The following is a 15,383-nucleotide window of genomic DNA, read 5'->3' as shown; positions in this document are numbered from 1 at the left end:
CTGGTCCAAGGAGTGAGAAAGCTGAATGCCTGCAGGCAGGAGGCTTCTTAGTAGATTAGGGTGACCCTAGGTACTTGTTGGTAGAGTTACAAGTGCTTCACAACACTTGCAGGACAGGGCTGGAGTCAGGCCAAAAAGCCTGTGAGACTTAAGCATGTTTGTTGGTATGACTGAGAAGATGCTGCCCTGAGCAAAACTGTATCCTGAGTTGTTCTGGATCCTGATTTATAGCCTTTTGGTCTCATCAGAAATCCCATACCTGTGAGTATGATCTGTCAGTTTTGTAGGGTCATATCAGAACCCATAAAAGGCTGGAAAGGGGAGGCATGTTGACCACTGCCTCAAAGGAATGAGTCTTGGGTTATTGATTGTGATTCTCCTTGTGAAGTGAGAGGAGGTCAGTCATGGCCCATGTACCATTTTCATACGTGCCCACTCCGGGCAGAATACTGTGGATTTCAATGAGACCTTTGCTTTTGTGAAGGCTTGCTAATGGGAAGTGCTAAGTAGAACATTTACAAGATGCTTGGAACTCAGGCACACCCTTACTCATTCTCAAGTGCATTAGAAAGAGTTAAGATTTTATGCAAGTCAGTTGACTGACTCATTTAGCATCCTGATTCAATTATCTGTCAAGAAAAGCTGCATTGGGTAACTCACATTGGCTTCGATATGAATAGAAATGTGTTAGCTCAAATGACTGAAATAATCACAGGTAATTATGATGTTAAGAGTTTTGCTATGGAAGTTTAAATCATTAATTAACTCGACAAGTAGTTGCTGGGCACCTATTTTGTGATAGGTACTGGCCTAAGTACCATGGAGTAGAGCAATCAAAAAACAGACAATGGATTTGCTTTCTTGGAGTTCACATACAGTGGGGGACACAGACAATAGACAAATACATATATTAGGTGTGATAGTTAAATTTTAAGTCAACTTGGGTGGGACAGGATTTGCCCAAGATATGATCTAACATAATATGCTCAACCCCATGATGGGATCTTCTGTGAAGGATGCAAGCAGTAGTAGAAAGGATCTGGAACAATCTTGATACAATTGAGACAGGTTTCATTCAGTGTGGTCTAATATTAATACAGATCAACAGTGTACAGTGCTGGCTATGCGTCCTGAACCTCCTGTGAGAGTGCCTACCAATTCCAGGACCCATTAGCAGACAAAGGTCGAGCCTTGGATGCATTTGGCCAACCTTGGATTCATTCAGCACTGAATCCACAGCCTGTGATCTTCTTGCTTCATTTTCCTACTTCCTGTTCATCAGGCCCCAAAACTAATAGCGGCAAGAGAAGCCTCCCACTTATCTCTGATCCATAGGCTTGAACTTGACCGGATTTACCCAGTTCTACAAGTGTGTGAGCAATTCCTGGATATAAATTTCTTTCTATATACAGATAAGCATCACTGGCTTGCTTCTCTGGAGAATCCAGAAGAACACATTAGGTTAAGTAATAAGGAAAAATATATGGATTTATGAAAATTAATATTTTACATAAAATATTAAGGATGAAAATTAGAAAGCGGTTTTTGAGGAAGTAAGGAGGCAAGATGGGTTGATGATCTGAGCTGAAGATGCACATGTGTTTTCGGGAGCATATTGAAGGGGAAGCCCCAAACATCAGGAAGATCACTTGGAAAATATTAAAAACTAGAAAAAATGTAAATGGATTTTAAGGAAGATCAAATGAAAGGGTGCTAAATTTTCATCTCACTGCACCTGCAACAATCCACTTTCCAATGGCTTCTGCATGTTAGCAAGGCCATTCACATCCTTGGTCCATGGTCAGAGGGGATTCCCCAGGGGCTCAATCCACGGGTTTCCTCTTCACTTTTTAAAAACTGAAACAGCTCTAAAGTGGATCTAAAAAGATCAAATGATTGCAATCTGACCTAACTATGTCTGCGATAATAGACTTTTCAATACTCTCTCTCTGATGACAGGGCTATTCACAGCCCTCAGCTATGAATGGAGAGGATTCACCAGCGGCTGAAGCCATGTGTGGACCCTGCAAAGGGGTTTGGACTCCCACCGTCAGACACAGCCTTACACAACTTTAAAAAATGTTTCTTGCAAGTCTGGCTAGACCAGAGGATGTACTCTGGTACGGATAGGAACTGGAAACACAGGGAATCCAGGGCAGATGATCCCTTCTGGACCAGTGGTGAGAGTGGCGATACCGGGAGGGTAGAGGGAGAGTGGGTTGGAAAGGGGGAACTGATTACAAGGATCTACATGTGACCTCCTCCCTGGGGACGGACGACAGAAAAGTGGGTGAAGAGAGACATCGGACAGGGCAAGATATGACAAAATAATGATTTATAAATTATCAAGGGCTCATGAGGGAGGGGAGGTGGGGAGGGAGGGGAAAATGAGGACTTGATGCCGGGGGGTTTAAGTGGAGAGCAAATGTTTTGAGAATGATGAGGGCAATGAATGTACAAATGTGCTTTACACAATTGATGTATGTATGGATTGTGATAAGAGTTGTATGAGCCCCCTAATAAAATGATCTAAAACATTTTTTTCTTATTCTTGTTAGTTTGTTTTCATGTTTTTCTGTAAATAAAATGCAGGTAAATCTATAAGGACAGTAACTAGATTAATGGTTCCTGGGGGTGTATGGCAGGGGAGGTTGGGGAAATGGAGAGTGAATAATGATGAATATAATAATGAAGAAAATGTTCTGAAACTGATTGTGGTGATGATTATACAGCTCTTCTTGATGTGTTGAACTCTTTTATTGTATGCTAGGTGAATTCTATGTCAATGAAACTGTTGGAGGCGGGGTGAAAATCTCCTAGAGATGAAGTATATGTAAATAAGACATCTGAGGGCTAATGACAGATATACTTTAACTTTTAAAATGTTATAGTCTGAGTTTCATTTCTTTGCAGTTTTTATCACGGCCTTTTGAGGGTTAATGCTAGCTTTCCTCGTGATCCACGCCGGCTGCGAGGAGCTCCCCGGTAGCACGACTCGTGTAGAACGCAAGTGGGAACTTCCATATCCCACCACTCCAAGAAAGAGATATTGAGACGTAAGTCAGCTCATATAACCTATTCATTCTTGGCCAAAACATAGAGCCAGTTTGTCCTCAGTCTTTAATCCTTGAACTTTATGATCTATTCTCTGCATCGCTAGACATGCTCTGTTTCTTTATAAAGAGAGCATGTTATGTTGACTGACCACTACAACTGCTTGAGAACTGGCCTTGCTAAATCCTGTTGATCCTACACTGCTTCTCCAGGGGATGTTTCTCAGTCTGTGAATCAGGGAAGTGGACAGTGGCTATAGCGATAAGCCACAGCCTTTCCACGTTTGCCCTTCTCTATTGTTGTTAACTGTGCCTAATTGTACCCTAAGTTATGACTGTGAATATCTAATTGGCCCTCATTTAATAACATGAAATTGTTTCCTTGGACTTTCCATTAAATTCACTGTACAGTAATGCCTGTGATTGCATTAATGATAACGTATTATAAAGTTTCATTTTTTCCATTTCCTGAAAATTATTTAATACTGTGTTCAATTTAAAAATGCTTTGAAAACATTTAAAGGATAATTTATTAATGATATTTTTAACAATATGAAAACTTCTTTAAAAGACTAGCCAATTCCATGAGATCATATACTATGATCCATGGTGTTAGATGCTCCTGAGCACATAAGAACTTTTGTAGAAAAGTGGAATTAAAAGGGAAGGGATTTTTTCCCATGAACTTTTTGAAATCCTCTCATATGCCCATGACTCATTTTCATAGCAAAACAGCTTCAAAATGACTATTAAACATTAAAGGATAAACTGTAAGAATAATTAAACTGTAAAACAAACAAGCAAGCAATAAACAAATAGCCCCAAACTGGCCCTATTTTACAAAAAAAAAAAAAGAAGAAGAAGAAGAAGCAACTATATTGCCTAATTATTGGTTGGACTTAAGCAAAATCCCTTGATCTCCCTACATCTATTTACAACCTGTAAAATGAGAATCGCTATCAGCATAGATATATTATGAAATTAAATGTGAGCCTGACACGCAATGCCCTGCCCAGTACATGGTAGCTATTGTTGTGGTTGACTCATAGCAGCCCGATAAGACAGACTAGGACCGCCCTGTGGGTTTCTGAGACTGTAAGTCCTTACGGGAGTAGACAACCTCTTCTTTCTCCCAGGCAGTGACCAGTGCTTTTGAACTGCTGACCTTGTAGTCCACAACTCAACGGGACACCCTGTGCCACTAGAGCTCTTCAGCATCTACTTGATGGCAGGCAGTTTGGTTTGGGTCTTGTTCTGATGAAGGACTCCTGGTGGCATAGCAGGTTACCAGTTGGGCTGTTAATCACAAAGCCAGTAGTTGAAAAATGATGAAGATGTGACAGCTGATTGTACTTTTCCAAGACTCGATAATCTCACATGTTTGACCACAACCCCAAAGCAAGCGTAGTCATGCTTTCTCGTTTATTTTGTTTTGTTATTCCTTTGGGGGCTCTAAAATAGTTGAAAATTTTGATCAAAGGATTTTGGAAGTGTTTTTGTACTACACAAGACAATAACAAGTAGTACAGCAAACTCACCTTACTTTGGAATAATTGTGTTAGTGTTCTAGTAGTTCATGGATATACATGTTGTAGGAGTTGGATGATTTTATGTCAACCAGACAGACACTCTTGGGTAGTGGGGAAGTCAAACCTGTCAACCAAGCAATAGCAGATGTGGCCTTTTGAATGATGCTGAGGGACTCTAGGAACTGCCTCTTTTTATGCCACTTCACCTTCCTCCCTGCTGGGGCATCACTGGAACTCAGTGTTTGCCTCTAGGGTTAGCCTCATGTGCGCTGCCCAACCTTGACAGCCGTTAGTGCCCTTCCATGTTTCCACTGACCCCGGATCCATGTGACTGTGCACTCACCAGCCTGTGACAGCCCTGCTTCCCATTGCACTTTCAGTGTCAGCTGCGTGGGTCTGAAGAGGGCGTTGGCTAGCTTTGGGCTTAAGGAATTGAGTCAGAAAGGCCTGGGGCACCTTCTTGATGTAAAGGTGCTTCTTGGTATAAAGTTCTTCATTGTACATAGATGAGTGTTACTGGCTTTGTTTCTTTAGACCAGCGGTTCTCAATCTGTGCTTCCCTACCCCTTTGGGGGTCGAATTATCCTTTCACAGGGGTTGCCCAAGACCATCGGAAAACACATATTTCCAGTGGTCTTAGGAACAGAGACACCGCTCTTCTATCCGTCTCCAGGCGGGTCTGCCCACATACAGATATGCCCACATATGAGTACCCGGCGTGAAGACTGTTACCCATGCTACACCATGCTTCTAGACAAAATTTCATGTTTTTATCAATAGAAAGAAATATTTCACAATATGTAATTACATATTGTTTTTGTGATTAATCACTATCTTTTAATTATGTTCAATTTGTAACAATGAAAATACATCCTGCATATCAGATATTTACATTATGATTCATAACAGTAGCAAAATTACAGTTATGAAGTAGCAACAAAAATAATGTTATGGTTGGGGCTGGAACTGTATTAAAGGGTCGCAGCACTAGGAAGGTTGAGAACTTCTGCTTCAGACAATCTGGCCTAATATACATGTATTTCCAAAACAATCATCTGTTGTTTCCATGTATAGGTCTACAAAAATAACACTTTGCCAAGCCAATCATTTGAATAATCTACTGATGTTGTACAAGTAAACCCTCTACCTTAGAGGTCTTGATTCAGAATCTCTGAGGGTGAGATTTGGACATCAATATTCTTTAAAATGTATGAATGATTCTGATGTCCAGCCAGAGTTAAGAATTCCTGGTCCTTAACAATCTTTCTGAGTACTTAAAACCTGTCAAGAGAAAATTTTGCAAACAGAGCAACTTGATCCTTAACTGCGACTCGGCCAAAGGAATCTTCCAACTGTAACATTTCATCTTGGATACCTCTACCAGCTACCGTCCAGCCAATTCCCACTCAAGGCCATCGCATTAACATTTCATCTTGGATACCTCTACCAGCTACCGTCCAGCCAATTCCCACTCAAGGCCATCGCATTGGGAGCGTCAGAGTCGAGCTGTGTTCCATAGGCTTTGCAACGACACAATTCGTGGATGTGTATTTCCAGGCCTCTCCTTCCTGGTGCCTCAGGGTAAACTTACACCTCCACTCTTGCACTTGGCAGCTGAGTGTGTGAGCCATTTACCTCGCCTGTTAACTCTTAAGTATTAGGTACTTAAGACATGAGCGAGGCTGCTAAGAATCTTAGAATCTTAGAAATAGTAGCATTGCCATAAACCAAATACTTTTCCTTGTATATAAAAAAAACTGTATGCTTTTTATAAGAACAGTTTAAATTTAATATTTATTAGGCCAAACTATCAAGAGTTTATGTAAATTTTTTCTTTTATGTTATTTTTTAATCTTTCCCACTGTGATTCCAGGTGTGTATTTTGTACCTTGATTAATACTGTCAGTTAAATGATAATAGAGAGTTTGCATTCAAGATAACTGGTGTAGAAAGTTTGTCTTGTTATTAAAGATGTACTAGAATATCACACTCAAGATATAACTGAGTAAGCGCTGTCTTCTTATAGTGAAGTCAATCATAACAACTCACGGGAGGCAAGCCTGTGAGAGTAAATCCCTCAGGAAATTAACTCGGTGATGGGGATTCACTGAAAATGAGAAGAAACAGCTGCAAATATCAATTAATAACTGGACCTTGGAACATGAGAAGGATGAATCTAGGAAAACTGAAAGTCATGAAGAATTAAGAGGAAGACCAAAAAATCGATATTCTAGCTGTGAGTTGAAATGGACAGGTAGGGCCCATGGGAATGAGCAAATCATATGGTCTGCTATGCCAAGAATGAAAGCTTCAGAAGGAATGGTGCCGCTTCATCTTCAAAAAGGACCTATCACGTACCTTCAAAGCACAGTACAGTCTGGGATAGGGTATCTATCAGCATACAAAGCAAGTTCAACCAATACAACTATTATTCAAGTTTACACACCAGTCACCAAAGCTAGTGATGAAGAAACTGAAGAACGAGACCAATGTCTTCCATCTTAAATTGATCAAATATGCAATCAAGATGCATTGATAAGTATTGGTGATTGGAATGTAAAGGTGGAAACAAGAAGGAAGGAATGATAGTAGAAAACATGATCTTGGCAATAGAAACCAAGCTAGCGATTGAATGATAGAATTTTGTCAGACCAACAACTTCCTCACTGCAAATATTTTTTTTACAATAACACAAATGGTCACTATATGCGTTGTCTTCTCCAGATTGAATACACAAAAATCAAGTTGATTGAATTTGTAGGGAGAGATGCTGGAGAAGCTCAATATTATCAGCTAAAACCAGACCAGGGGCCAACTGTGGAGCAGGCCACCAATTGTTCATATGTAAGTTCAGGTTGAAGCTAAATAAAATTTTAAAAAACAGGTCCATTAGAGCCAAAATTCAACCTTGAATATATCCCACCTGAATTTTATGAGCATCTCAAAAACAGATTTGATGTATTTAATGACAGAAGATCTGATGAACTATGGGATGACATCAAGAACATCATACATGGGGTAAGCAAAAAGATCTTATAAAAGACAGGACAGAAAGAAAAGATCAAAGTGGATGTCAGAAGAGACATCAGAAGAGACATGGAACTGGCTCTCACTCACAGAGCAGTTAAGACAAATGGAGGAAAGTATGAAGCCAAAGAGCTGATCAGAAAATTTCAAAGGGCAGTTCAAGAAGAAGATAAAGTGAAATCTCATAATTAAGTGTGCAAAGTCCTAGAGTTAGAGAACCAAAAAGGAAGAGCACACTCAACTTATACTAAACTGAAAGAGCTAAAAAAATACATCAAATCTTGAGTTTCAATATTAAAAGATTCTATGGGAAGCATATTGGACAATGCAGGAAGCATGCAAATGAGAGAGAAAGAATACACAGAGTTACTGTACCAAAAAGAACTGATTGATATTCCACCATTTCAAGATAGCATATGAGCAAGAAGCATAATACTGAAGAAAGAAGTTCAAGTGGCGCTGAAAGCATTAGGCTCTACGAGTTGATGGGATACCAAGGGAAATGTGAATTAATGGACTACCAAGGGACATGTTTCAACAAGCTGATGAAGCACTGGAAGCACACGCTTGTCTATACCAGTAAATTTGGAAGACAGCTACCTGGCCAACTGACTGGAAGAGATTCATATTTCTACCCATTCCAAAGAAAAGTGACTCAACAGAATGTTCAAATTATAGAACAATATCACATGCAAGTAAAACGTTTGGAAGATCATCCAACAAAGGTTGCAGCAGAGCACTGACAAGGACGAGGGAGCTGCCAGAGATGCAGGTCAAATTCAGAAGAGGATGTGTGACCAGGGAGATCATGGGTGATGTCAGGTAGATCTTGGCTCAAAGCAGAGGATTCAGATAAGATGTTGAATTGTGTTTTATTGCCTATGAAAAGGCATTGGACCGCGTGGTTTAACAAATTACAAATAGCCTTGAGAAGTAAGGGAATTTCAGAACACTTCCCTGTGCCCTGCAGACGCTGTACCCAGTTCAAGAGGGAGCTGTATGAATAGAACACGGGGACACTGCTGTGGTTGCTAGGTGCCATTGAATCCGTTCCGAACCCCAGGGATACACAACAGAAGGAAACACTGCTCCGTCCTGAACCATCCTCACATTTGTTCCCTGGCTTGAACCCATTGTTGCAGCCACTGTGCCAATCCATCTCTTTCAGGACCTTCATCTTTTTCGCTGCCCCTCTGCTTTACCAAACACATGATGTCCTCCTCCAGGGAGGAGTCTCTCCTGACAACATGTCCAAAGTATGCAAGATGAACTATTGCCATCCTTGACTCTAAGGTGCACTCTGGCAGCACTTCTTCCAAGACAAATCTGTTTATGTCTTAGCAGTCCATGGTACTTTCTGTATTCTTCACCAGCACCACAATTCAAATGCATCATGTCCAATTTCCACATGCATATGAGGCAGTTGAAAATACGGTGGCTTGGGAGCACTGCATGGTTTAATCAGGAAAGGTGTGCATCAGGATTGTGTCCTCTCACCACACGTGTTCATCGGCGTGTGGTGAAACTCATCAGAGAAGCTGGATTATACAAAGAAGAATGCGGCATCGGAAGTGGAGGAAGGCTTCTGAACAACCTGTGATATGCAGAACACAACCTTGCTTGCTGAAAGTGAGGAGAACTTGAAGCACTTACTGATCAAGAATTCCAGCCTTCAGTATGAATATAACTCACGGTAGAGAAGACACAAATCCTCACAACTGGACAAAAAAAGTAACATGATACATAGAGAAAAGTTGTCAAGGAGTTTGTCTCACTTGGATCCACCATCAATACTCATGGAAGCAACAGTCAAGAGATCAAAAGACACATTGACTTTGGCAAGTCTGCTGCACAAGACCTCCATAAAGTGTTGAAAAGCAAGGATGCTACTTTGAGGACCAAGCTGTGCCAGACTCGAACTGCGGTATTTTCACAGACTTCATATGCATGTGAAAGTTGACATTAAAAGGCAGTCTGAAGAAGAATTGATGTATTTGAAATATGATGCTAGTGAAGGTCATTGGCCCTGCCATGGACTGCTACAATACAAGCCAATCTGGCTTGGACAAAGTATAGCCAGAATGCTCCTGAGATGCAACAATGCAAGATTTTGTCTCTTGTAGTTTGGACGTGTTATCAGAAGAGAGCATCCCCTGGAAAAGGACAGCATGCTTTGTAAAGTAGACAGGCAGTGGAAAGAGGAACCCTCTCAATAAGTGGGATTGCCACAAGGGCTCGGACCCGAGAACAGTTGTGAAGGTGGCACAGAGCCGGGTGGTGTTTAGTTGTATTGTACATAGGGGCGCTGAGTAGGAACCAACCCCGTGCCACCTAACAACAATAACAACCCTAGACTATCATGTAGGCTATGCAGCACGATCCCAGGCTTGGTATAAACTAAAGTGCACTTAATCCGTGTCCATGTTGTCCAACAGTTCTCCTTTACAACAGTTTTGACAATATTCTCAAGTGGGACCTCCAGTAGTCTGGATCCCAGATGGGTTTTCAGCAGCCTCCAGACCACCCTCTGTGGACCCTCCTGAACAATACATCAGAAGGCCCAAAGGCAACTGGGCCACATGAGGGACAGTAGCTGGCTGGCGACACTGTACCTGTTCTCATTTAGGCTTAGGAGGGTATGGGGTGACGTGGATGAAGCAAAGCGGCAGGTGGGTTGAAGAAGTTCAGGCAAAGTCCTGATGGTATCAGAGCAGTTTGCGGTGGGGGAGCAAAAAGGGAGGGGAGGGCTTAACGGAGCTTCGGGGCTGGGCAGATGAAGGGTAACAGGGTCCACATCTTTGCAGGTGGTAGATAGAGAACAGGTGAGGTCCCACTCAGCAAGGGAGCTGGGAAGCAGCCTATAGAGGACAAGGAGTGTTCTCCCCCAGGGCAGACGGGCAGTGGAGAGCAGGCATCACCCAACCACAAGAGGGTCTGCCACACCATTCCCACCCCCAGCCCAAGATTTGCCAGGGGCACCTAACAGGCAGTGAACAATGCAGAGAGCTATGGAGGGGGGTATCATCAGCTCCCTCTACTGTGCCCCCGACACTTCCGTAACTAACTCTGATAACCTTGCTTTTGTACATTGGCCTGCTCTTTGGAACGTAACCATGTTGAGGTGAGGAGTTGGTGTGCTGCTTGTTTAACTCTCGACTGACTTCTTCTACTTTATGATACATATTTCCACAGCCCATCGCTCAAACCCAGCTTTCCTCATGCCCATTATGATGTTCTTTGGAGCTGAAGGAATATGCTTACCCATTAAAATTAAAAGGCTAGAATAATCCCAACTGATTGGAAAGCATATTCTGATTTATTTTGTAAATCATATTTTAAAATGAACAAAATAGGAAAAAGAAATATTTTCACTGAAAATCTACTTTTACTGAAAATTGTACAGTAATGTAACTCTAATGCGATTTTATTGCCTAGGCTAAGCACTGAATTTTGTTTTCCCTTGGCAATGTTTACATGATAGAAATCACACGATAAGGGCACACATGAACTCTTTAACTATAGTCAAGAAGTTTGTCCATTTAATATTTTCTGACTATCTAGTCAGATGCATTTTGATATTACCTGCCACAATAGAATCAGTTAGTTCTAACCAATCTTTCAGGAAAGATGATTAATTTCCTCTCACGGAGTATGGGATCATATCAAAATCAAGTACGTCAGTCACACAGGGCGATACAGTGACAATAAAAAATGAAGCAATTTTCATGAAATTCTAGTAACATAAGCTATCTTTCCCACCAGTGTATCTCCTTTAGGAACGGAGCTGGTTTGGCACACCCAACGCCCGGTGAAACATGCATAAGAAGGACCTGGAAAACGTAAAACTTACAAGAGAGACAGTCCTTAAAGTCAGCCTGTGTACGTCACTGAAAGTGGAAAATCAAGTAAAATATGTGAAAGCAGTTTAAAAGTATAAAAAAATGAACAAATATAAGGAATTATCCTTATTTGCTTGTACTCGTAGCTGAGAGGTGAGTAGAATGAATATTTAATGTAACAAGTTCTCCCTCTTGTAGAAATGGAAAAAAGGAATCAAATCCTTTATAATTCACTGTTTATCATCTTCTGAATAAAAGCATTTTGATCCTCTCTCCTCTCCTGGGGTTTTTGTTCGTTTGTCCTTAACTAAGGCTTTTGTCCAAGACTGTCACTGCCTCGATGAGTTGTGTTGCTCATCACAGGGTCAGCAGTTCAAAACCACCTGCCACCCTATGGGAGAAAGAAGAGGGTACCTACTCCTGTACGGAGGTGCAGTTTCAGAAGCCCATAGGAACAGATCTACTTGTCACATAGAGTCACTGCGAGTCAGAATTGACTCCGTGGCAATGAACTTTGGGGCTCTCTCAAATACAAGCATTTTTTTTCTGAAAGAAAATGTTTCATTGATTGTGAACTATGTAAACATTTACAGAGTAGACTATCCATTTTGCACTTAACAATTCATACACAGTTTCCCCATCTAATTCATTGTAGCTCCCTCAATGGAACCTCACTGATCCCATTTCCTCCTGTGCTTCCTGCTTCCACCCCCACTCTTTCTTAACCCTGCTGAACTTTATTCTTGGGGCAATGCAACACTGTAGATCTTAAATATTTGACAAAGCCTAGAAACAAAGATAATGCAAAGAAATTGACAAAAACATATTGTGGCATGTGAGTTAGTTAATTGTGCCAACCTGGCCGATAATCACATGTGGGGCTAATTGAAAGGCAGAGGGATAAATGGGTGGTGAGCCTCGCCTTTCTAGTTCTCGGGTCTCTTGCTTTGTGATGGTTGCACCAGGTGCAGCTGCCTTAGCAGTTCCCTGTTTCAGCTTGCAAGATTGACTTCCTACAAGACATCCCCAAGGAGAAGCCACATGGACCTATCCCGATGCAGCCCTGGGTGCTGGAGCAGCAGTGTGGAGACCCCTGCTAGTGCTGAGATGCTTATTCATTCACTGACTCAGCTTTCCTCCTGCAGTCAGCATCATTGCCTCTGTTTTGTGAGGTAGAGGGCTTTGTGAACTGGTGTTGTGTTAATGTTGGACTTGTGGGCTTGGGCAGCATTGGGTTGGGATGTTTTCGTGATGCACACTTTCTTTACATAAAACTCTCATACACGAGTTGCTGTGGATTTGTTTCTCTAAAGTACCTAGACTAATACAGCATGGAAAGACAACAGAGGCTTGCAAGAGCTAAAGGCAACAGGATTGTGTTATATACACAACCTGTATTTCCTTAGAAATATATTTTGAAACATGCATTTAAATTTATATGTAAATTAATACTTACTCTTGAGTATAAAGGACTCTACCCATGTCTACTATAATTTTTGGAAATTCACTTGTACCCATTTATAGATTGGGAATCCACATGGTTCTGTCTTGGAATAGTATCTCTCAAGTCAGTAAACATAGAGATCTATAGGAAAGTCTTTACATTGAGTCCAGGAGAGGAAAGGAAAACTGATGGTAATAGAGGCCGTAATGGACTATTTGAACTTCTTTTGACTCCCTTAAGAGAAAAAATGAAAGCATGAACGTGGGAAAGGGATGTTGCATTGCAGGAATCGCAACCAATGGCATGAAACACAATGTGTATGAATTGTTGAATGGAAACCTGACCTTCTCGGTAAACCTTGACCCCAATTCACAATAAGTTTTTTTTTTAAAGTAAATATGGTTTGGTTATGGACCAGAACATAGGAGCAGAAAGTATAGAATTAGCTAAAGATATGCGTTAAAGTGAAAGCACACATGAAAAAAGTATGAACAGTTCTTAAATTTTCATTTTTTATGTTACCTATCTAAAATGGTAACATAACCACTCTCATTCTCACTAGCCTAGGGTCAATTTTGACTCATAGAGACCCATGGACAGAGTAGAACTGCCCCCTGTGGATTTTGGACGCTGTAAGTCTTTGTGGGAGCAGAAAGCCTCACCGTTTTCCCTATGGAGTGGGGGGTGGGCTCGAACTGCTGATCTTGTGACTAGCAGTCCAACAGTAACCTCTGATAGAACCCATCATTGCTCTTAGAGACAGGAATGTTGCCTTTCCATGCATGGTCGATCCCTTGTTTTTATTCTTAAACCAAAAAGTGGAAATCTGTGTAAACCCTCCTTTGTGCCTGAAATTAAAGAAACTTGTTTCCGTATGTTGCCAAGGTGCATGAGATCTGTTAACAGCATCATAATCTTTCTACGTGACAGGTAGTGGAACTGCCCTGAAGAATACTCTTCCCACTAACGTCATCCTCAATTGCATTTTGATCATCTTCCTGACATTGGAGATGTTTAACAGAATATATCTCTGGTAAACATGCACAAACAGATCTTCAGATAAAAGGAACTGATTTAAAAACAAAACCCAGAACATTAAAGAGGGGTTTCCATGTCAGACCCCATATCCTGACATAACAAATACGTGGCTCACCTTTATGTACAGTGGCTCCCTAAGATGGTCAACGAGAATGTAAGCTTTCTCCTCCCACACAGGGTTGAGGTTCTTGTGTATTATTTTACTTCTAAAAACTTCTTTTCCTCCAATTTTAAACTTCACGTATGGATCACTTGTCCCTGTTAAAGAGATACAGATCAATCCACGTTAATTCTTCTTTTTTGAGGATGCAAAAGAATAACAGCTCACGTTAATTATCAAAACATGTTTAAAGGAACAGTATTAATGAATCTTATCATGTGGACATAGAAGGGTTAAGTGCGTTGCCTCTATTTCCCCTATTACCATGGAAGGGATCCTAAATTATTATGATAATTAATATCCGCAGTGGCAACATTTTATATTGTGACAGGTTTCATCTTCTGATCTTAATACTGTAATTTTGTCCTGATATTTTATCATCCTTTTAAAATGCTGCATATGTAAATTTAACTCAAATTATAAATCATAGAGATTAATCTGACATTTCTCTTGGTTTCATCTGGTTAACTATAAAAAGGATGATCAACGTTCTTGACTGATTTAACTCCTTTTAAAGACTTACAGATGCTGCTAAGCCTTTCTATTGGCCTAAGGGCTCTAGGGAAATGTGAATCTCAAGTTGGGCTTTGGTTTCATCCTTGGTCTTGAACTTACCGTCTCCCTTGCTAGGGAGTTTTCAGTTTCAGAAAGTCAGAAGGAGTGGAGGCCTCAGAGCAAGATGTTACAGGGAAAGAATGCAATGCCTGTTAGTTAAGTTGCATCCTATTGTCTCTTCAGGCCTTGCCAACACCCTATGGTGAATAGCAAATGCAGAAATATCAAATAAATTGCTATGGACACACAGTTAACAAGAAGTGGAATTAGATTTCTAACCAATACTATTCAACCTTAATGCATGTGTATTTTCTGTTACCTGAGGGGGCTTCAACAAGTTGGTGGAAAATTGGAATGAGAATATAATGGAAATTTTCCATGAATTTTTCAAACCTCCTCTTCCCCCCTTGATATCTATCTGTCAAAGAGAAGAAGCCTTGTGGCGGTTAATTTTATGTGTCAACTTGGCTGGGCTATGGTGCCCTGATGTTTTATCTAACACTAGCCTAGATGTTACTATGAAGGTATTTACATGTAATTAGCATTTAAATCAGTAGACCACAAGTAAAGAGCAAAATCACTCTCCATAATGTGGGTGGGCCACAGTCAATCAATGGAAGGTCTTTAAGGGCAAAAATGAGGTTTACCAAGAGAAATGCATTTTTTTTGTGTTCATCATTTTATTAGGGGCTCATACAACTCTTATCACAATCCATACACACATCAATTGTGTAAAGC

At 40.8% G+C, this 15,383-nt stretch overlaps 1 protein-coding gene across 1 annotated transcript in view; it reads right to left on the bottom strand.

Annotated features, from left to right (window-relative positions):
- MCTP1 (multiple C2 and transmembrane domain containing 1) overlaps positions 1-15,383 on the bottom strand; it is a 337,725-nt gene that overhangs the window by 306,938 nt on the left and 15,404 nt on the right. Inside the window, exon 2 of the mRNA XM_045285196.1 lies at positions 14,046-14,188. Coding sequence (XP_045141131.1) covers positions 14,046-14,188 — 143 coding nt within the window. The remainder of the gene's footprint in view (positions 1-14,045; positions 14,189-15,383) is intronic.

Source organism: Echinops telfairi, unplaced genomic scaffold (assembly GCF_000313985.2).
Source record: "Echinops telfairi isolate 266 unplaced genomic scaffold, ASM31398v2 ScPeMD7_7469;HRSCAF=8507_1, whole genome shotgun sequence".
Taxonomy (NCBI): domain Eukaryota; kingdom Metazoa; phylum Chordata; class Mammalia; order Afrosoricida; family Tenrecidae; genus Echinops; species Echinops telfairi.
The sequence above is the reverse complement of the archived record's forward strand: the minus strand, read 5'-3'. Positions and strand labels throughout refer to the sequence as shown.